Genomic DNA, 23,873 nt, shown 5'->3' with positions numbered 1-23,873 from the left:
TTGAGCGAGGCGTGGAGTGAAAGATTTTGCTGCAGGCAAGAGGAGACGGGGGAAAGAAAGAAGAGGGGATGATGCGAAGAAAGGTTGAGTAAGAGACAAAAGTGAGCCTGGTAGTGAGGTCAAAGAGATGGAGAGGGAAAAGAGAAAGAGATTAAAGCGGGGAAGAAACACATGCCCAGCCACACAGTGTTACTGATCCCACCCCCGTTGTAATGCCACAAGTTGCAGAAGTCGAGCGTTCTCATGCACATGTAACATCCAATTAGTTTAACTGAAGTCATGTTCTCTGAAAAGAACTGAAACTGACTTCAGGTCAGACATTTCTGTGTGCATCTTTTATTTTTCTGATTTTAAGGTTTGTGTGCTCAAATGCCTTGCAAAGAATATGCATTTTTTTGGCAACACTTTATGACACAGCCGACTGCTAAGGACACAATTCACCTACAATAAAATGTAATTTATTTAAAATTATTATTTAATTATATTTACATATAAATACTCCAAGGTAGGCATAGTAGAATAAGGGGGTAACAACCCAGACTTTTACGGGAAACAAAGAAATATTTACACTTTAAGTGAATTTAAGTAGTCTGTAAGTCATTTTAAGTAGTGCACATAGTAGCACTAGTAGTAACTAAGTGTTGCATAACGTCAGATATTTTAAAAGAAATTAGAGAAATTAAGTCATTTTAAGTACTATAAAAATCATTTTAATTGCTGCATAATTTCATGGTCATTTTTGCATGGTAAGTACACAGTGTGGGCTATATTGTGGAGTAGCTTAACTTTGGCTACGTCATTTTAAGGTCACTTATGCCTGGGCATTTTGATGGTATTTATCATACTTGTTATTAATCTCTGGCTCTCTTCCACAGTGTGTCTTTTATCCTGTCTTCCTTCTCTCACCCTAACCGGTCGCGGCAGATGCCGCCCCTCCCTGAGCCTGGTTCTGCTGTTAAAAAGTTTTTCCTTCCCACTGTCGCCGAAATGAATCTTTGGTAAAATTAAAAAAAATTGGGCACTTGAATAATAAAACATCCAACATGTACATCAAAAAAAAAAAAGATGTGTGAAAGATCCACACCAGACCCAACTACATTCCAATGCTTTTCAGCACACTTTGTTTGGTTGCTGTTCTCACACTCACGGTTGCAGCTTTTAAGCTCGCAGTCACACACACTAACAGCAACAACTACAGCAGGACCCAGTACAGACTTTAAGCCGGCGAGGCGTGATTGCGGATGCCCCTCAGGTGGTTCTGCCTCCCCTGCAGCGGCACCGCAGACCACACCCCGCGACAAGATGCAAAAAGGCAAGATTAATCCACCTGATTACTTCATATGTCTCACACCCCAAAAAGTATACTTACAAAGTATGATGGGGAAATGTTGTTTGTTCTTCTCCAAAATTATATGCACATGCTTATTACTTACAATACTTAAATTTACTTACGGTTTGATTATTTCTTTGTTTCCTGTAAACACTTGACTTGTCACCCCCGTATGCTAGTATTCTAGCTTACTTTGAGTATTAATATGTAAATATAATTACATTATAATCTCAAATAAAATACATTTAAATTCCTTAGAGGAATTGCACTCCCAGCTTGAGTGCCTAGTTGCTCCTATTATTGTTATGACATTATAATCATGAAATGAAGCATGAGGAATCCCTTACAGTAACTATAGACTCTATAAATATAAATAGTCAACATGATGCAAACTGGTGTTTGCCACAACCATCACTACAGTTTTGGCTGCCATCTTTTCTTTTTCTTTTTTTTCATTTTGATGAGCAGGTGGAGTGCTAATGCTAAGTTAGCAGCTATGCTGCAAACTGCAATCATAAATTCTATAGGTTCAACACAACCATGCTAATCAGTGCAAACTATTAGAGTAAGAAAATACTTCTACAAACATTTGTAACTTGATTTAAAGGAGTGGCATGACAGGAATCAGCTACCAGCTATACACCTGTGTCTGCATACCACTGTCAGTCTAACTTGAAAAAATCCCCTACCATACTGTTGTTAAGAAAGGCTAAAACCATTTTTGTACCAGGCCTTTAACATGCTTTTCAGTACTGTTAAGCTGGGCTTTTTAACATGGAAATCTTTGGAGCCAGCCTTAAGTGGCCCTGCCAGGAAACTACAGTTTCTGGCTCTTTGCACTGGCTTCATTTTTGTTTTTCAGGACTGGAAGCTAGCACTTGTCATTCACACAGAGAGACTCATTACCTGATTCTGGAGCCTTTTAAACAGCCACATTTTATCCCATGTTAAGGTGCCGTTTCAAACACACATTATTGTTAACTTGCGCATCACGATCCCGAAACAGACGAACTGTGCATTCATCCATGCAGACCTGATTCCATGTCAGTGCACTGGATGTACATCAAACACTGTCACAGGCATCTCAGCAGGAGTGTGTTTAGCCACATCAGGTGCTAAGAAAACCTGTGTTCCATGTCCATCGTGTACATTAAAGGATGTGATGAATATGTGCAGCTGATCCCAAAAGAAAAGTATGTTATGTCTGTGCTGTTTGAGTACAAATGCCTGTAACACAACAAAGTGCAGACACATGTATGACAAAAGTACACAGCTGCTGACCTTCCTCATCACGACCTGTCCATCACTGTCACACAAGAGAGGGAAGTCAGTGAGGGCCACACATTTTGGAACAGCTGTGTCAATAAAAACTGAACTATGAGAGTTCAGATTATGCAGCGAATGCAGAATGGTACACATAGCAACGCTCTATGAATGTAATCATGTCTTTGATCCAATGTGACACCCATGACTGGAAACTGTCAAAGTCACAATATGCAGCTTGGTGCTGAACATATGAACAAAAAAAAACTGTTTCTCTAAGAATGTTACGCATTTATTGAACTAACACGTTTCACGCGAGTCCTTTTCAAAGGTCTCTCATATAATTAAGCTGAAAAACAATAATCAAAGGTAACGCGCTGACTGAATTTTAGTAGCGGTGCTACTTCGTATTTTTTTCCAGCCTGCGTTCTTTTTTTAATGAAATGAATAAAACAAAGCACGGTGACGTGTCTTTTGCCAGTTCTTCGTTTCATGTACATTGTGTTCCAGGCAGAAGGAAAAAAAAATAAATGGTACCTCACCACCAAGCTTTTCTCTCTCTCGTACAAGATTGAAAAGCACTTCACGGTTACATGTCAGTCAGGGGAGCAGCAGTGTTCTTGTTGTAATTAAAGGCTAAGACTCTTGTTTGAATATAGTGCCTTTCACATTAACACTGCAAAAGCTTACTTGTAAAGAACGGCATGCCCTTTTTCAAAATGACAATCATACACTTAGCTTTTCACACCTTCTTTTATGTTTAAATGAAGATTTTGGGCAGTTTTTTCACATCTTACACGAGAGGTTGTGCATCTAAGTAAAGAGTATTGTATTCTTTTGTGCATAACATCCTTTTTTTCCTAATCCAATGAGCAGCAATGCATTTAATATTGCACGTGCCCTGTGAACAGGGCTGTGAAAAAGGCAAAAGACTCCCCCAAGGTCTCTACAGTATGTGTGAGAGCAAAATGCATTCATCAGTGTTCATTCAATAACATTTTTTTACTTATTGATTTTCTTTTGTCCATTATCTGCCAGGTGGCGCAACGAAAATGATAAACGCGACATGGCCGGGGAGAAGCATTGTGTATGAATTTAGATAAGACATTTAAAGCTCGCAGCAGAAGCGTCATACATCAAGTTATTATCCACTGTCACCTCTTCTCCCCTCTTTAGCTCTTTACAAAGGGCAGTCTAGTCGCTTTGAAGCCATCATTTGAATTCTGGGTTGCTTCGCAGCAAAGGTCTTATCTGGCTTATTTCATTTGCTTCTGTGTATTTCTATGAAATGCGTGGTGCTTGGAATGCACGCGATTAAGCGAGCTGGAATAAATTTCTTATAAGTAAAGTGCAGAGATCATCTTTGTGTTAATCATCAAGGCGTGATAATTTGACATGTGTGCATTTCAAATTTGCATGCAGATGGTTTTTACAAGATAGGTTCTGTTTATATTTCATTTATTGTGATAAAAAAATCCAATTAAATTCTCTCCAAGAAGCTCTTTTCCCCTTCCTTTCTCAGAAATGCGCTGAAGTATTGTACTGTAGCTCTTCTTATGTAGTATCTCGGCTGAACTTGTGCACTTGTTTGAAATGCAAATTGATTGCAGTGGTGATTTGCAGGGCAGCAGATTCAAATTTAAATTTTAAGAAGTGTTCTGAGCATTCAAAAGAAGATGCTACAATGCTAAATCATAATAAAAATGTGTGTTTCTATCGGGAATATCATCATAACAGGTAGGTCAGGTAGGTGTACAGTTAAGAAAGAGATTGGTGGAGTCCAGTGTAAGACTTATATTTAAGTGGAAAGTGAAGGGTTTTTAAACTGCATGGACTTCTAGCTTCTTCCTTTTAAGCGGTATCCTCAAAACAGCTGAAAGATCTTATTATAAAAGAGAAAATGTAGAAAAGGTCAAAGTATAAGCTGACCTGTTACTAAAAAGCTGTTTTTTAACGTAATAGTTTCACACTTTAAGGAATAAAAAAAGGTTGTGTGCTGATTACAGAGGGTTAGTATAGCAAACGCTAACCTCACAGTCTCAAAGGTTAAAAAAAAAAGGTCTGTCTGTCTAAAACTTACTGGTTAACATCTTTTTTTTTAAAGACAAGAAAATGATTATTTATGGCTTAAGGTTAGAATTTATAAGCTGGAACTTTCTTCATAAACAGGACTAAATGGGTCCACGGGGTACTTCTGTGAAGTGTCTCCACTGGACTAAGCTAATCACTGTCAGCTTCAGTTGACACATGGCCATGAAAGTGACATCTCACTTTTGGGAAGAAAATAAATAAGCGTCCCAAAAATGTTGAGCTCTTCCTATGAGAGCGACTGCCCACCACTCTATGAAAGCATACTACTGTGAAGTCCATCATTTGCATCCTTTTAATAACCTTCCTGGCTCAGGTAAAATTAGCATTCCTGTAAAATGTTTTCAGAAGTTGTGAAAATAGTTCCAAGGGGAGAAAGTCAACTTTTTCTACCTTCTCTTCACGAAGGCCAGGAAATACGTCCTGAAAGAGGAACAAACACGTTCTGATGAAGAGGGGTCTGGGGATGATGATAATGACAGTATAGAGATACCTTTGTGATCATGATTGGTGCTCATGATTGCATACGATTTTTTCTTATAAGGATCTAGGTCTTTTTTCAGGTAGTTTCCCTGGTTAGCTTAACGAGGGGGAAGGGAGGGAGGTGCTAATCACTGATCACCCGGTGCATCCGTTCGGCTGCTATGAAATCCTGCCCAGCTCGCCAGCAGTGAAAGCGATAAGAAACCTCCCCATGCTCTGTTCTCAGAGTGAGGTCAACACGGGCCCACTCCCTTCCATATAAGCCATTCTTATTTTCAACATTATACCACTTTGATTCTTCAGGATAGCTACCTAAGACTAATTAGATGGTTGCATAGCAACAGGACGATGCAACAGCCCCAATGTCCTTTGAGCACTTGGTTTCTTTCTTATTAGCGATGCTTGCAGCTGTGCTTTGTGTTTGTGCATAAGAGGCAAGTGGCCCTTGAGCTGCCCAATATCCTGCCACACTCGCCATCACACTGAAGCATAACCAGTTATGCTGATGAGGTCATTAACTAAGCTAATGAATGCATTACTTAGCATATGTTGGCACACTTGTTTTCAAACAACACACGGCAGCATCAATATTAACTGCATATCTTAAAGCGTGAAGGCATGAAGGAACCGCAGCACATTAATTCTCATTAATATCCAAATGTATGCAGCAAGTAGCTGAAAAATCGAAGCCAATTATCTGCCCAATGGGGCCGGCTGTGGTGCAGGGATCAACGTTATTCTGCGTGCTGTTTGTGTCCATGTTTAAATCAATGCGCCACTCGCGCGTCTACATGTACGCACACTTGACGGCACTGTGACTACACAGTGTTATCAGTGTGTAATGCTGGGTAACTTGCTGGGTTCCTTCATTTTATTATTCATTACCATTAAACATTAGGAAGCAAAATGCTTTTTTTTTTTCAGTTTGGATGCTGTTTTTTTATTATTTCATTTAAGGCTGATTCAAAATAGAGATAAACAAAAGGAATTACACATTCTCTCCAGCATACAGGCAGATGTCTTTTAATAGTACAGTGTCTCACGGTTTAGCGAGGACTCGTGTACTGGGGAAATTGCCATATGGGTTAAGTACACTGGTTACACTCATTGCAGATTAATGTGCTTTAGAATTGCGGCTATTTCTGGTCTCGCTGTTTAGTCATGCATACATTTTTAGATGTTTGATCCATGGAGTTACCAGCTTGGCCAGTTATTTTCACATCACTGGCACATCATGTGTCACTACCATCCTTGACATCCTGAGGGTTAAGAGGGGCTTTGTTCATGCAATGTGGGCGCCACAGCGTTGTCACTTTCCAGGCCGGCTGGGAAGAGCATATGACCGGCACACAGATGGGCCAGTGGCTGCCGGAAACCTTTCCTTTGCTTGAAATGTCTCAGGCTGGGACCAGATGATTCGGCATGGCATGACAAGTGAATAACAGCGCAGGGGACAGCTGTGATGTTGTGCCCCGAGGCCTGCTGGGATCTGAAGAGTCTTCACTTGAGAACTGATTGAACCTAGCTTGCCATTTCCCAAGCATTGTTTGCTGTGCCGCTGCCCACGATGCAGTGGCCGCAGATGTTTAATTATTTGAAAAAAGAAAGAAAAAAGAAAAGAAATGAAAGAAATGGAGAAAATAACACAATAATGAAGCAGACACTGCTTGGAGCCGAACAGTCAGAAAGCAACACTTTTGTGTTCCAAGTCAGCCAATTAGTGACAAACACGATTCTACATAGCAAGGCTACCTCTTATAAAATTCATTACTGTTAGAGACCTAGAATACGAAATATCTGCTGGTAGAGTTGCCATTTTTATTGCCGGATGCTTTTGCCAACCTCGCCAATATCAGGTTCTTTTTGTGTGCCCGTTGTCATTATTATTTTAAATCCCAGAGTGGAGAGAAAAAAATACAGCCTCATATCGTAAACAACTTTTCTGGCCGTGTTGCATCGACCACTTTAGTGTAGCTTGTCAAAGTTTGGTTTGAGATGCATGGACTTTGAGTTTTTGCACTAGTGTTCAATATTCTCCTGCAGAGAAAAATTCCACTGCAGAAAAACCCAAAAATGTTAATTTTGCCACAGGCAGCAGACTCTGAATGAGATATACCCACAAGACACTTGACTTAGGGCTGTTACTCCCCTTTTTACCTGCCAAGACAAGCTCACTTTCTCAGTGTAACTGCTGCTCCAGCACCTCTATGGGTACCAACAGGATAACCAACAGCTACACTAGAAATCAAGGTAGCTCTGTTTAATGTAAAAACTTCTTTTTGAAATAATACCAGCAAATAGATTCTAAACGTCATAGTGTTTAAATGTTAGAGATCTCATATTGCCTGGAATTTGAAATTGTGATTGTGTGAACAAGATATTGTAAAATAAATAAATAAATAAATAAAGACTCTCTTTTCTAAACTCTAACGGGTGGCTTGATGCACCCAATCTGTGCCAAAGAACTGGGTTGGATTACCTCAGGATAATTGCAGTGAGATTACAATCAAAGTTTTAATTAGACTGCAGCTACAGTTGGTTTACTCCTGCCTGGGTGTCGATTTACGATCTGTTAATTAAGAATTAGCGCATTAGCCTTCCCTGTTTCGCTCTCCCTCTCGGAAGCACACGCTTTTATCTTGCATCTTAGCGAAGGTTTTAGTTCTGTTTCTCACACCAAAACTGTTTGAACACCCCACATTAACCCACAGAGAGAGTTGTGATTTTATCTACACCTACGTGGATGTGTACTCAAATCCACCATTAGTTACAAAGAAAAAACACAACCTTGTTATGCTTTTCAAATGTATTTTTAATCATCTTGAACAGGTATTTTTACATGATCTATACAGTAATTATATCAGCAGTTAGTGTAATGTAAAAACTTTACATGCAACTTTTTTCAAGTCTAAGACTCAAAAGTCAAAGTCACAACGCCATAAAACCTGAATAAACCCTCTAAATTTTGGAATCAGATAAAATTACTGTCATGTTCCCAGTTCTGCTCCAGTCCTGCCTGACTATATATTAATTAACTGAGTTGAGATTAAGAGTAAAGCTGATATTGTTGGACATTTTAATGAACAGCTAGTTCTTTTTTTAATACAAATGTGACAAAGTGCCTGTGTTCTGATTTGAATGTCATCTAGCCTTTTCAAAGAACCTTTTTGTCTTTAGACCTGTTTTGACTGTGGTGACTTGCAAAGCTTTGAAATCCACTGATCCAAAAAGGGTTATCTAGACCTGACAGTCTAAATACTTATCTTTTCAAGCATGCAGCTGATTTTATTATTGAGCCTGTTACGGCTGTTTTTAATCTGAGTCCCTAGAATAATATGATCCCTAATACCTGGAAAGCAGCCTGTGTTTGCTCCTTATTAAAATTTGGGGGGCCTCGCAGATTTAAACAATTATTCCCCTGCATCCACACTTTCAATGTGGATCCAACTCTCAGTTGAAAGAGTGCTTGGTTGACAGTAAGACTGTAGGTGAAACCCAGTCTGGCTTTAGACTAGGTCATATTACCGTAACAACAAATAGGTCGGTGACAAATTATATTAATATCATTAATTCCTTGGACAGGAAGCATCTGTGCCGCCTCAGTTGCTAATCTATCAAAGGCATTTGATTCTGTAGACCAAGCTGTTGTTAGGCTCAGTGATGTTGCTTTCAGTGACGGGGCTATTGCACGCCTCAGGAGCTACTTGAACCAGCCATCTGTATTAACACTATGTTTATACAGATGGATACATGTCAAAATTTCAAAAGGAATCCCCTAAAGTTCAGTTTTAGTTTGTTTTGATAATGGCTCTGTTTAATTTTCTGTTTTTTATTAATAACATTGGGAAGCTAAAGTGGAACTTTATGCAGGTGACACAATACTTTACTCAGCTGGCTTCAGTCTGGATCAGATGGTAAACGGACTGATTCTTATATAGCGCTTTTCTACTCTCTTGGAGTACTCAAAGCGCTCTATACAATATGTCACATTCACCCAATCACACAAGCACTTTCTTCTAAACTACATTCATACTTCGATGGATGAATCGGAGAGCAACGTGGGGTTAATATCTTGATAGTATCCTTCAGAACAAGGATAAAGCAAGGATACTTGAAATCCAGGAGTCAGGAAACCACTAACCTTCCGATCAGTAGGTGACCTGTTCTACCTCATGAGCTACAGCCACCCACAGTTATCATTGCATCATTGCATAATGCTGCTTTCCAGAAAGCACGTCCAGATCTCTTACAAAATGTTTGTTTTTATTTGCTAGGCATAGACTTTATTGAAAGAGTATCAACCAACAAATATTTAGGTATTTATGCACCTAGTAAGAGAGCACCTAGTGCATTCTTAAATTCTCTTGATTATGCTCACCTTTACCTTTCACATATTTACATACATGCTGCCTTCTCTGCACTTTACATTTCATAATAATATCATTTTATAATCTGGTTTCGTGTCCCTCATTAAGCTGTGCCGTTGTAAGGAGACAACAGCACTGGTATATTTGTACACCCTTTCTTGTCTGTGTAAACTCCTAAAACAGCAGCTACTAATTTGCACTCCTCTGTAGGATTTCTTCTGAACTTGGTAGTGCAGACTTCTCTTTTTTTTAATGTGTTAGTCCCCCTTGGAGAGTTCAGAGCTATTATAAAGTCTTCTGTGTTTGAAGAGCGCAAGTGTTATTCATAAGCTGGACTCTATGTATTTATTCATTCTATTTTTATATTATGTTCCTGTTATGTTAACTTTGGCCTGCTTTATTTCCTCTTATGTGTACTGAGTTATAATTCATTTATAATTTGTAATTTTGCAATGGTGCACCATCTTGGACAGGCCTCCCTTGCAAAAGAGAGAATAATCTTGAGGGATTTCCCAGTTAAATAAAGGCTAAATAAAATAAATAACAGTGGTACTTGAATTAATGTGGATTGTCTTATAAATTACAAAAAGACTAAAGACTCCTAACTGAAATCCAAATCAGAAGAAAGATTTTCATCTCATCTATTAAATACTTCTAACAAGCTCTGGTTTGTAGCTTGTTCCCGTGTTTGATTAGTAAGGCTTAAGGCTTGAAATTTCTCAAGAGATTTGACTTTGAAAAACGTATCAATTTAAGACATGTAATGCTTATGCTCAACAGTAGGGGGAGGTAGCGCTCTAAATGAGGGTGGTCTGTTGGGTACACGAAGAAAAATGAGGCCAAGAATTAGAAAGCATAGAGCAGGTCGCTGTATAGAATCAAAGAAAATCAGCTTTTGTGGGTTTTAAAGACATCACGTAGAAAATATTTTCTAATTTTCGTTTCTTATGCTGTTTTTTTCTCTTGCTTGTTTTGCATGGGTGGAATCAGAGACCACCCAGTTACAGTCAAATGCATAAATTTATTGCCTATTATATATATATATTCAGAAAAGTCGCATTGCGCTATAAATACATTGCTTTTCTCATAACTGCCAAAAAAGCATTGATATTATGAAACATCAAATCATACGCGTAGGGAAAACCGTCTGTAGTAGGACAAAGTAGATCAGGAGCCCCCATGCTTTCTGTCTATCCGGTGCGATTCTATCTGAGTGGACATTTTTATTGTTTTGATTAGGAAAATATTCTGGGCAGCTCCAGCTAGAGGGTGCGTTATCTAAGGTTAGTTTCCACACAGTGGCTTCCGTTATATCCATATAAAATATTTAGATTCCTGATGTATCAAATCACATGTCAAGGTTAAATGAAAACAAAGGCTTTCGATGACCCATCTTCATGCTAATGGATTGCTAACGCTAGCTAGGAGCACACTTCGCAATCAGCTAAGAAGTTTAATGTATTGGTGTTAGCTTGTTACTTCTGATAATTATCATTTGAATATGTCTCCTTTTTTTTTAGTCGATTGATTGCCATTCAGCTGACACACAGCCCAAGAGTGCAGTTTGCCTGTCGCAGCTGTTAGCTTTGCTTAGCAAGTGTATGTTAGCATCATGTAGCAGCCAGTATAGTTCGCTATTCCTGTTGGCCAAATGGATTATTGTTTATTCATTTAATTTTAGCGATACATCAGTATAATAGCCCACATAAACATCTATCTACAGTAAGTTAAATGTAAGTTTAATAACTATCTGGCCTAGCGTGTTACTGTTTAAACATACTGCTTCAGGGGTTAGGCCGCTAATGGCTAAACGCTAATGGTTGATTATCACACAGAGAAGATCCCACATACACATACATAAACGTCGTAACGACTGACAGAGAGCTCCTAAACCTAACAGCATCCTGTGGTGTCTAATAATTTATAGCTGCTGCTGTGTAAAACATAGGAACATCAGTTGGCCTAGGTACCTCCTTGTACCAAGGTAAAGCTGTATACTATAATAAAGGACAAAGCGCACTCTGGTATATGCCTTATGGTGATCACATGCTGCTTGAATATGCCACCGTGTAAAAAGGTGAAACTATTAAACATCATATTTTATCTCACAGATTGTGATAGTGGACCATTTTATCTGGAGAAAAGAGCTTTGAGTCATGCATCATGTGCTAAGGTCCAGCAGAGGGCACTGTGGCATAGCCTTTTTCTGCTACACAGAGCATCGTTTAGTCTTTTCTGTGCTCTTTTTTTCTTCTTTGTGAGATTTTTTTTTTTAGTCAAACCCGGAGTCTTACAACCTAACCCAGAACTCCTAAAGTAAAATCAAATAAGCTTCCTTGGATGACAGACAGGGGATAAGTTTGCAGAACGACTGGATTTTATTATCACTTTTTCAGGGTCTTAAAAAAAAGTCTAAGAAAGAAAACCCTGGCTTACCCCTCTCTTCTTGGGGGGGGGGGGCTTTCCATAAGAGCTTTTTGAGGTCGACTGACTAATTCCTCTGTGACTTTTCCCACAGTATTTAATGGCAGAGGGCAGAAACCACATCCAGGCTAAAGAGGTGTATTTCCCATGTTGTCAAAGGAGAGGTCAAAGGTTAAAATGCACAGTGTTGCTCCTATATATAGAGCTCAACCTGGGCTGCAGCTGCCTGAATCAGCACAGGTTTTAATTCCGTGCTATCGCCATTCATTTGGTGTTTTTTTGCACCAATGCTTTGTATTGTTTTCAAGTGGGTTAGAGGCTCCCAAAATATGGCGATTCCAAGTTAATCTCATTTTTTTTAAGCACTGATATTCAGTGAGTGCGGTTTTATTGAGAGAGTGTTTTAGCACGTTGAGTGGTGTTCTCTTATCTCCAAGTTTAAGGCAATACTGCCACGCTGCTGCTGTTAAAAATAGGCTGCGTTAGTGCTTGAGAAGTGAATGTGTTATGTTTTTCTTTTTTCATTTACTTGCTCAATTGTGATTGATAGCAGCAAGACATTTCTATTAGAGGAAATGTGGCTGGCCAAGAGACTGTTTTGCAGCCAAACCTGGGTGGAGTTTGGACAAGAAGCCGATCAGTCTCAAAATGCTTAACCCACCTTTAGGCAGCAATCTATGGCAATCTTTAGGTTAACTAAACATTGGCCTTTTGAGATCGTATATTCATTTTTAAAAAATAGTTTATTGGCTGTTTCTGCTGTGAAATGTTTTTTGTTCTAACATCTAGTGTTTTCCTCCAGATCTAATCTTCCCTCGTAAGAGTCATGGATGAGCAGACAGGCTCACCTGGAGCCAATGCTGACAACAACAGCCAGAGAAACGGAGATGAGGTAAGAGGTGAACACACAGATATCGAATGACACGTTTAAAAAAATACATATATAAATTAATAAAAATTCCAGTTCACACTAAAAGAAAGTCTTGCCAGTACACGTCAGGGTAGAACCCCTACGTGAACCTTTAAAACATGTTTGTTTTTGTTTTCTGGCAGAAACCCCGACGTGGCAGCTGGACCAAGGGGAGGAAGAGGAAGAAGCCAATGAAGGACAGCAACGCTCCCAAGGCCCCCCTGACGGGCTACGTTCGCTTCATGAACGACAGACGGGAGCAGCTACGGGCAGAGCGTCCAGACGTGCCCTTTCCAGAGATTACAAGGATGCTGGGCAACGAGTGGAGCAAGCTGCCCCCCGAGGAGAAGCAGGTCAGCAGAGAAGTTCGAGACAGGATTACACAGTGAGCCCACAGTGGTGGAGAGACATGTGTCAAAACATTTCTGTTGGCATTTCTTTCCAGTTGATTGCGAGTCTGTTTTAAGATTACCTGCAAAAGGATTAAAAACAAATCTCTATGTTTTCACTCACATCCAACTATGGAGTGCAGCTTTTGAGAAAGCAGTGGAAGAACATGAAGACAGCAGAAGCAAGCAATATTCATCTGGAACATGCCAACACAGAGTATCCCTTGCCAGATTTAACAATACCTCAAACCAGCAAAGCGTCATGTAATTTTTCACTTTGCACAAAAATGGCTTAGGGAAAAAGTTCCCTTAGAATCCATAGCAACCGTGTGTTTGCAGCTGACAAAGAATCTCTGACGGCCTCTAACAGATTGTATTGTCGAAGCTTGATGCCCTCAGATGCAATACAAGAACAGCAGAAACGAGCATCGTCTTATGATTGAAGCATTTGGAGTTTTGTTCTAACAGATTAACTTTTTTATTCCAGTCCCAATCTATAGATGGACCACTGAGCTTAAGATGCACATTTAAAGATCCAGCAGAAACGTAATCATTTTGGAGTCCCTTTAGCTCTTGAACAGCTCACAAATGCTAGCAAAAGAGAAGAAAAATCCTCATTCTTAATCTAGTATTTATACTATTCAGTGTGGGAGTTTTTCTTCTTGCTATTTTTACAGAGAATATTTGAAATGTCTGGACATGTTTTGTTTTCCAAAGTTGGCAAAGAGCATGTGCAACTTTGCTGCCGATGTGTTTCACACAGAGTCAAAAGCTCAGACTGATTAGGCGGTACGCTGGGACGAGACCTCTGAATGGAGATGGTTTAATAAGCTTTTCTACTAATTATATTACAAGATGCTTTTTCTCCCTTCTGTGAATTGAGCGAATGTAGGTTATTAATATTGGAAAATTGCAGGGTTTTTTTTTTTTTAGTTTGTTGAAAAGAATTCATACTGATTAGGAATAATTACTCCCACTCATCTCACAATCTAACCCACAATCATCCTCCATCATATTTTGCACAAATCTTATTTCCAGCCTTTGCATCTAAGTCTCCCCGGCTTTTCTCACCTTTGTTTCTCGTCTCTGCAGCGATACTTGGACGAGGCAGAGCGCGATAAGGAGCGCTACATGCGAGAGCTGGAGAAGTACCAGAAGACGGAGGCCTACAAACATTTCACCAGGAAGGTCCAGGAGAAGCAGAAGGGCAAGAGGCACAGAGGAGGTGAGATCTGGTCAGAAAACAGCAGGGTGGCTGGTTGGCATCGAATGCTGAAAATCAAAAGTTTGGCTCGTGGCCCACCATCCATTAGGGTCTGCCGTTTGAAAGCTTTTGGCAAGTGAGTTACTTCCTTTGTCTGATGATATTTGGATAATCCAGCCTTTCTTTGGTGCGCAAATCCCTTCCAGACAGGATGACTCACATAAACGTGTATCTAATGAAAATCATACCGTACAGTGAGCAGTCAGTGTGTTCTTGTGGTTCCTGTTTGTCTTTTCAAATCATTATCACACAAAATGGAAGTTTGAAATCTCTCTTCAGGAGAGGAAAATGTTGAGTTTTGAAGGAGTCCTCGAACAGGGAACCAAATGATCATTTAGAGCTTTCCTGTAAAATCATATCTCATTAGAGTCAATATATATTTTTTGACCAATACAGGATTTATAAGACTGATATCAATACTGATTTTTGGCTGATATTTTTTTTTTCCACACACATACAGAGGAAAATAAAAAGATTTCCCTAACACTCCCTAGCCAAAATACGTAACATTAAGACTCGTAACATGCTCCAAGTGTGTTTTTCCCGTCTTCTTTTTAAAATTTTAAATGTATTATATTTATTGGACGTTAAAAATACAAATGCAGATATACCAGTAAATGGCTAATATCAGTCGGACACTAATTCTCATCAATACTTTTGTGATTTTCTGCTTAAATGAATAAAAATACTAATAATGCATACACATTAAGTCGATTGTGACAAAACAAAACTATCAAATCTTTTCTGATTAACAGAGACCCCTAACATATTTCTGCTTACAGTTTAGTAATTGAACATATTTCAGTATTTAGTAAAACATAAATCACAACAAATTCTTTGTTTTTTCTTCATTCAGCGGAAAAATCGAAAACGATACTTTGCAACTTCTTAGTTGAGCTCATGAGTAACAGTTCAAGTTAAGGCCAAGAGGCCGTTGCTTTGCTTGCTCGACATAAGGTCGGCATTACCTCTCCTTCAGCTCTCTTCTTTTAAATCCCAGAAATGTTAACGACACAAACAGCTGTGCTCTTGAAAAAAAATACGAGAACGTGATCTGAACTTGATGCCCTGCTTTGTTCCCGATGATTCACAATACAAAGTGCACTGAGGGGATTTATTTTGTCCTTACTTGAACTACTTTTGCTCACTCTGTCAGTTTGTGTTGTGGTAAAGACACACCTCTCCAGATAAATGAATCATCGGCTGTCCTCTTTGCTTCTTTCCTTCCACTCCAGATGTCGGACACCAGGTAGCCAACGAGGCCCTTCACGAGGTCAGTGACTCTTTCCGTCCCTGCTCGTTCACACGTACTCTGACTCTATCTTTTAAAACACTTCAAACACAAAGTTAATAATGAGATAAGATCACTCATTATGTTGAGGGGGATATCATTGTCGAGTAAAGAGGAAGACATGAGCACTTTATGTACTTAGTCAGCATTTTAGCGGTTGTAAAGCAAACAGAAGAAATGTTGGGGTCATGGTGTATTTACAGAAAAACAAAGCAAATGTGGCATTTTGTGAATCACATCTATATTGGTGCTAATGTAATTTTTCCATCATGGTCTCTTTATTAGTATTTATGAGGAAGCTGTAATAGCATGAAATGAAAGAGAATTAGTCATTAGTTGAAAGTTTTCTTAATATGTGTGTGTTTTCTGGCTTCTGTCACCCAGGAAACTTGTTGGGTTGTTTGCCCTCATCTTGCTCTGTGTGTTAAGTGCCTATTGTTGCATGACTAAAGCGGGCTTAATCCTCTTTGGTGCTGTGTTTTTTGATCCAAACGCTTGCCTTGTACTAACTGTGTAATTCGTTTTTATTAAGTTCTGCGTGTGTTTAAGAGGTTTCCTTTGTAAGTCTTTTAGCACACTCTGAAGGGTTATAGCCAAGGTGACTTGACTTGGAATCACAGATTCCTGAGGGAATACCAGTGTTTTGAATTTAATGAGGATTCAGCATTAATGTCATTATGTTAAGATGTGAGGAAAGATGATGCATTCTTTTAGAGGAGGGGATTAAAGCTGTGCTGCGTCTTGCGCTTCTGTTTCAAAATGTATTTTATTGCAAATTTATTGCAAACCATTTCAGAGCCTTTGATATTGTAGAAGCACCGCTGATGAGATTACGTCTACCTCCTCATTTCTTATACTGTATCACTGTATTTCCCCGGTGGCTAGGTATAAAATCAATTACCCACCCGCACACAGCCCAGCTAGATAAATGACCACCTCTTTGCTGTCAGTCTGCGTGGCCAAGTGTTTTCACAGTTGAGCTTATCTCCTTCTGTCTCGTTGTCTCCGGTTATAAACAGAAGGATGCAGAGGGAAAGGACAGAACTGTGTTTGACATACCGATCTTCACAGAGGAGTTTCTAAACCACAGCAAAGGTAAAAGAGCTCGATCCCAACCTGCTGTCTTCTTAAAAATGATTATTTGTTTTTAAACTTTGTGTCCATTTGTCTAGTTTCTAAACACATTCTTCTGCTACTTTAAGGACCACCACACTTTATGGGCACTGTCCTAAAATAGCTCCGCTTGCAACTCACTGATGTCCTAAACTCTCAGAGCAAATGAAAAATTGATGTGTAGATGTGTCATCTGCCCCAGAGCTCCCCCTGTGATCTACCACTGTTCTCTTTCTTCTGCATACGTTTCCCTGAACAGCACGTGAAGCTGAGCTGCGGCAGCTGCGTAAGACAAACATGGAGTATGAGGAGCGTAACGCAGCCCTGCAGAAGCACGTGGAGAGCATGCGCGGCGCTGTAGAGAGGCTGGAAGGGGACGTCATGCAGGAGCGGGGACGCAACGGGCTCCTTCACCAACACCTGGAGACCCTGCGCCAGGCTCTCAGCTCTAGCTTCTCCACTATACCCCTGCCTGGTGAGAGCACCCAGCACTATTCTGTGGATCCTGCATTCACAAAGGTGTCAAACAAAGATCGCGTTAATAAAGCTCTTTTTCCATTAGTACCTACTTGGGTCGAGTCGCCACGGATTGACTTGGATCGGCTGGTTTTCCATCACAACCCAGTAGTACCTTGTTTGCATGCTTGTTGTCATAGCAGCATAATTAAAATGCGACACGAACGCTACAACAAAGGTGGACGTCGAACCGAATATATACCTAGTATTTAGTACCTGTTTGGATTGCTTGGAACCCCGGCCGAGCAGGTACCGTATTTCCCGGACTACAAAGCGCACCTGAATATTAGCCGCACAAGCTAAAATCAGGGGAAAATCCTGTTTTGTACATACATTGGCCGCACCTGACTAAAAGCCGCAGGTGTTTCAATGTTGACTTATCATATGTAAGAGAATATGCACAAAGGGAATTGTCAGGAAAGAGATGGCTGTTTGGAGACACACCCCTTTTATTAATATTTTGAAAAACAAGTTACGGGTACATATTTGCATAACTTTTTAGGTATATGTACAAGTACCGGTAATTACATGTACGAAACATGTACTGTGCTTCATAAATGAGTAACAAATGTAGTACATAACAATAACCTACAGCACACCAGAAAAATAGATTCGGCCTACCTTTTAGGCTCAGGTGCTGTGACACGGCTTTAACAAGAAGAAAAGTCAGTCATTCACCACCATCTTCCTGCGCACTAAAACCACCAAAGTCCTCTTCTCCAGTGTCGGATACGAACAGGCTCAGGATGGCTACGTCATCCACTCTCCGCTTCTCTCCTTCGTTGTCACTTTCAAAACCAAAGAAATCCTCGTTGTCAGTGTCAGAGTCGAACACCCTCAGAAGGGCCGTGGCGGTGTCCTCCTTTCCATCATGCAGCAGTCCAGCCCTTCGAAATCCGTTGGTGATCATGGATGTTTTCACACTTTTCCACGCTGTCAGAATCCACTGGTGGAGTTGGGCATAACTTGCTTTTCGCAAGTTTATCGCCGCTCATCATCCACACCTCCTGCTGAACGCGTAGCGCTACTTTGAAGTTTGTTTTTCGCGCTACTTCGTACAGCACTACGTTGCCTGGCGGACGGACATGTGACCAACATACCACTCTTGAACCCCGATCCTTCCGCCAGGCAATGTAGTGCCGTAGAACAGCGGAACAAACAAAACAAATCCTCTTACGATATCACAAAAATCATGGACAATCCATAGAAAAGCCGCACCTGACTAAAAGCCGCAGGGTTCAAAGCTTGTGCAAAAAGTAGCGGCTTATAGCCCGACAGTTACGGTAATAAAAAAGTAGCTGGTACCTAATGGAAAACCCTGCAAAAAAACAAGATAGAAATCCACTGCTTTTATTTCTTAAATTGTGCAATTGCACTTTTGGGCTCAGTGTGATGCTGATGAATGCACATCATAAACTGGTATCGACTTAAGATCCACTAACAGTATTTCATCCCTCGACACACACGAACCAGTGTAGTAAGATATTAGTTCTACAGTCACGGTTGAAGATGGTGAGCCATACATACACATAGACAAAGTATTTATTTATTCCTTGAGCTCCAGAATCTTCTATTAATCCACACATTTAAACACGGCTAACTCAATTTTTTTGTTTGTAGACCATTTTGTAATGAGCCTGGGAATCAGGGAATTCTTTATTTTAATGTAATTTATTGTTGAAATGGAATTTGCTCCCACTGTCTTTACTCTTGTTTCATCTACATTTAAAGTCTATGCTGAGTTCACAGCTGTGATGTTTTCCTGGCAATTTTCTCCCACACCTGTTTGAATGTCTTTCTCATAGCAGAGACACTGAGTCTGCAAACAGCAGAAATAGTCAGAACACTCCTGGAATTATTTCCTAAGAGCTTCGCACTGAAAGTTGATTGCAAAACGCTCTCAAGTCTAGTCTCTGAGAAGCTCAACAAAGACTGTAAGGTCTCTTGGACGAGAACTTGCTCAATTCATGTTTGTAGATTTTACTGTTGTTTGTTGCACCTCTGCTAGTGGCAGTAGTTGGGACTCTGGTTGTAACAGAGCCAAATTTATGATTTAGTATGAGGGTCGCTTTGGGGAATTGTAGGTTAGCATGTGTCTGGAAATGCAGGAATCCGTTCAGAAGCATTTTTGACATTACTTTGGAAAAGTCAACAGTGTCCAGCATGACCGTGTCGTATGAGTCGTCCTACTACGATGTGATAAATCTTGCTTGTGTTATCTATTCTTGCTTGAGAGCCATATTTGGTCATATCTGTGCTTTTCTGTGAACATATTTGACCTGAAAAACACACACTTGTGGGCCTGCAGGCAGTGGAGAGACGCCCACTCTTGAAACCATTGATTCCTACATGAAGAAGCTCCATAGCATCATTGTCAGTAACCCTCAAGAACACGAGAATCTCATCAACACTGTGAGAGAGGTGGTCAACCGCTTGGACAGGTAAGAGATACCTCCATCCACTCCAATTTAGATTTTTCTACATATTACTTGATGCAATTTTCACTTTACTCTCCTAGTTCATGTACAGGCCACTCTTATGCTTCTGCTTCACCATAGTTGAATGTTTTTCCTGTTTCATCTGTGAAGAATTTTAATCATGTGTTTTACTGCTGTTTGACTCAGATAATTGGATTCAAGTTCAGCTGATGCAATGGACTGACTCACAGGACATTAAACAGACGCTCCTTCCTGGTTTATGCCCTTCCTCTTTACGTCCAGTCTTTTTGTTGATCTCTCATTTCAGCCGAGTTTAAAACAACTTTTGTTACTCTGCTAAAGTGATACAAGCGAGGGTAATGTAGCGTCTCATATTTATTTATAATTTTTTACTTCTGTTTTTTTTGAAAACCTGTTCACACACTATTAACATAGCCATAGTTTGTTTTATAAAGTAATCAGAGAATATTTACAACACTTTTCTGTTGTTATTGCTCCTGTTCGGTCTTCACTGTCTGTTTATAGCAACCTCCAGAACAATATCTAAGTCATTATCAGATGTGTTGTCAGTGGATTTGTATTTACATACCCAGGACATACTGTTGAAGAGACTGTCTTTCTTTCATGCTCTGTTGAGGTGAAAAATGTGCCATTCTTGTTTTCTTTTTTTTCTGTGTGAAAAGTGTTTGTGTTTTCAATAAATGCATTTACATCACGTAAGCCTTAAGTTTGTTTGGAGAGGTTCGTGATATGATGGGGAATACCATATGTTTGCTCTGAAATCAGAGCTAAATACACAAGACACCATTGCCCTAGATTTCCAACTTCAAGCTTTTCAAGTATCTTTTAGCATTAGTGTAGTTTATACAGTGGATTTAGAAAATATTCAGACCACTTACTTTTTGTACACATTGTTTAGAAATGGGGCAATCTGTATTTAATAAACCAACATGAAGCGTGAAAATGCATGTTTAGAAATATTTAAGATAAGAAAGAACTTTGTTAATCCTAATGCAAACACAAGTGTCACTGAAATCTTTCTCCTGTTTTCCAATAATATCATGAAAGTATTATTATTATAATAATATTAAGAGGCTATAGCTGCTTAAATTTTAATGCAAGTCTCTAAAAGCTCTGTATACATTATCTTGTTTAAATTATTACTGACAGGTCTTGCAGATCAGAATGAATGTAGAAAGTCTATAAACTGAATTTCTGTCTTCAGGTGTCCCACAGTCGTTTTGTGGTGTTTAAACACTATCCTTTACCCACTTTGGCATTGTCTTGGTTGTAAGTATCGAGTCATTGTTGTCTTCCCTTTGCCCTCTAGGTTCAAGAGCAGTTCATCTTCTTTCAAGGGCGTCTGCATTTTTGGCTGCATTCATTCTTCAGAAAGTTACAACAGGGAAATGCCACAATAGCGTGATACTACCACCACCATGCTTTTCTGCTGGGGACTTTATTATCCAGATAAAGAGCACTGCCTGGATGTTGCTAGACTGCTTGGAGTTCAGTTCGGTAGAGTTTTTGTCTCAGACCTAATAATTACTGAGGCCAGAGTGCTTCTGGGAATACTCTGTGCCTTATTTAATTATATCCAACCCATTAATTTGCTACAGTTGCACACTAATCAAGTTGTAGACACATCTGTGGGATAATTAGGCAAGCAGGATGCCTCTGATCACACTTGGAGTGCTCCATCAAGGAGTGAATATGTCTCTCAGTTTTGGATTTTAGATTTAAAATAACAAATGCAGTATTTAGAAAAAGCACTTCTTTTTGTCCTTAAATTATGATTAGTGGGCAAGTGGAAAACAGACAACAAGTCAGAGTTCTGAATAATTTTTTTGTTTACCTGCTGCATAACACCGACTCTGTCAAATGTGAAGACACTCACTCTTTAGACAACTGTAGATGGTAAAGCAGCTGGTTTTATTACTCTGGATCTTTGACTTTGGCATTGTCTAAAAGCCTAGATTTTAGTAGGTGTACTGTACACATAAAACCAAGAAGCTAATCTGCTATAATCTACTTGGCTGGCACCTGAGCCTATTTACTTGCAGCTGATATGTGAAGTCAAAAAGATTTGGATTGCTGAAGCGAACTGAGCAGATCTGTTGTAATTTGCAGAGAGAGAAATACAATTACATTGCAATCTGCAACACATTCACCGGCAATGGCTCACATCAGTATCGTGTTTGTGAATTTACCCTCTCATAATCATATTAAGCCGCAGGAGAAGGCTGTGCCATAAATCCTTTTTAGTAAAACACTTTTATATTGCGATTTTTATAGAAATTGAACGCAAGTGTTTCTGTTCTCTGATGTGAAGCTGGCCTGGATATGAAGTCTAAAGTTGCTAAGTTAGTACTATATTAGCTTTTGACTTTACATTGTGAGCCCTTCCTGTTTCCTTTCACTGATGCCCGTTTCCTTTTGTGCCAACTGACACTTCCTCTTCATAATGTGTCATGGCAGCACAGCCAGCATTTTTCCTAACAGATGTCCTGTTCCCAGAGACAATATGTCATTTCATACAGTGAACTAGTGAGCTGCTGACCACTGCATTGCAAAAGTCCAGCTCCCGGCTCCTGTACACTATACAGCACTGGTGAAGAGACCTCTGGAAACAGGGCATTGTGAAAGTCGGACGTTTTACAGCCCAGAAGCCGATCAAACGCCAGCTTTTGGGGGTAATATTTACTGTTAAAGACCTTATGTTGTTTATGCACATAAGCAATCTGTACATTAACCTGACTATGACTAGAGCGATGTTAGAATAAACGTGTTCACAGTGACCGTGTTAAGGTACTGATGCTTAGCAGATTCTGTTTCCAGATAACATTTGCAAACTGGAAGATAACCTGATCCCAGCTGATTGCAGGTTTCTACAAGTGCTAGAGGAGAATTCAGGATCGCGCAAGATAAAACAATGTTTACAAAATTTGAATCCTGAGATTTCCCAGTTGTCAAGTGAAAAGCTTGAGCTGCTGGTGGTGATAGATAAAAAGACTCATGGTCCCCAAAGTTACCGTCTACCTATCCATTTAACAGCAAGGTCTTCCTTTATGAGTTCTCCAGTATAGCTTTGGTCTTCTCTTCAGTCCTCTCCTTGATGAAAACTCCCCAAAGAGATAACTCAGGAAACATCCACATTCCCACCTCACTTGGCTTCAGCTTCAGCCCTGTTGACCCACGTGTACATTCACGCCTGCTAGCGTCAACAAACATGATCAACTGATTCGCAATGCCAAATACTACGGGTGAGAAACGTTATCTTGCAGAGCTCTGTTAACATTGAGATCTCATATGTTAATAGAGTTGCTTGCCTTTTTAGCTTCGAGGATCACCTTTCATGTACATGGCATCAGTGTGTGCAGTAGGTCATAAAGCTCATTTGTATAATGGGCTTAACTACAGCTTTTTTTCTCTCTTTGATATTAGGCCAAAGCTGTAAAAGCAACAAGGAAAAGGAATACACTGCAGACGGTAGCGGCTCCTGTGATACCTTGTTATCACGTTTTCCCTTGAGGTTCACATGTTGCCCTCTTATTTCCAAGCAGCCAGTCTGCCTTGTGTGATAACCTCTGTTTTAGGACATGACAGAATTGTTGGGACAGATAAGCAGCACTTCGGTCCCTCGTGACGTCTCTTTTTGCCCTCTTCTTGCCACGCCGTCATCACACCCAGTCTTTTGTCTTAACAGAGAAACACCCGGTGGAATACAAAACAATTAAATAAAAAAAAGTCTTCTTCCTCAGCGGGGCAGTGCCTGCATCGCTGGCCGGTATCCAGTCCGTAGAATGGTTGACATTAGGAGAGAGGAGCAGAGAGCCACTGATCCTGGACCAAAAGGAGGAGGGAGTGACTCAGAGGAGAGAGGATGAGTCAGGCGTCATGTGCTGAACTGGCACTTGACGCTCTCAGTGTCCTGAATGGCTTCTGTTCCCATAATAACATGCACTATTATGGTCAGATTGAGCCTACCTTTTGTCAG

General features: G+C 40.0%; 1 protein-coding gene across 3 annotated transcripts; it reads left to right on the top strand.

The window, feature by feature from the left end:
- The first annotated feature begins 10,694 nt into the window (after positions 1-10,694).
- hmg20a (high mobility group 20A) lies at positions 10,695-20,591 on the top strand. Of its 3 annotated transcripts, none has more exons than XM_084934027.1 (9): positions 10,695-10,814; positions 12,758-12,847; positions 13,009-13,218; positions 14,347-14,479; positions 15,754-15,791; positions 16,832-16,904; positions 17,182-17,397; positions 19,747-19,879; positions 20,063-20,591. In XM_084934027.1, the coding sequence occupies exons 2-9, from the start codon at positions 12,782-12,784 to the stop codon at positions 20,064-20,066; spliced, it is 873 nt and encodes a 290-aa protein (XP_084790153.1). In that variant the 5' UTR covers positions 10,695-10,814; positions 12,758-12,781; the 3' UTR covers positions 20,067-20,591. The 3 variants fall into 3 exon arrangements, with proteins under 3 accessions (XP_084790153.1, XP_084790150.1, XP_084790151.1); XM_084934024.1 differs by having other exon boundaries at positions 16,829-16,904; XM_084934025.1 differs by lacking the exon at positions 20,063-20,591 and having other exon boundaries at positions 16,829-16,904; positions 19,747-19,883.
- The last annotated feature ends 3,282 nt before the right edge of the window (positions 20,592-23,873 follow it).

This window comes from Perissodus microlepis, chromosome 7 (assembly GCF_051167445.1).
Source record: "Perissodus microlepis isolate ML-2025 ecotype Zambia chromosome 7, ASM5116744v1, whole genome shotgun sequence".
Lineage (NCBI taxonomy): Eukaryota > Metazoa > Chordata > Actinopteri > Cichliformes > Cichlidae > Perissodus > Perissodus microlepis.
Note: the sequence above shows the minus strand (reverse complement) of the source record. Positions and strands in the feature narration are given on the sequence as shown.

Excerpts from the sequence above, each read along its gene's own strand:
- hmg20a (XM_084934024.1), top strand. The coding sequence starts at position 12,782 with ATGGATGAGCAGACAGGCTCACCTGGAGCCAATGCTGACAACAACAGC. Across the intron at positions 12,848-13,008 it reads GCCAGAGAAACGGAGATGAG|AAACCCCGACGTGGCAGCTG; the intron begins GTAAGAGGTGAA and ends GTTTTCTGGCAG. Across the intron at positions 14,480-15,753 it reads GGGCAAGAGGCACAGAGGAG|ATGTCGGACACCAGGTAGCC; the intron begins GTGAGATCTGGT and ends CTTCCACTCCAG.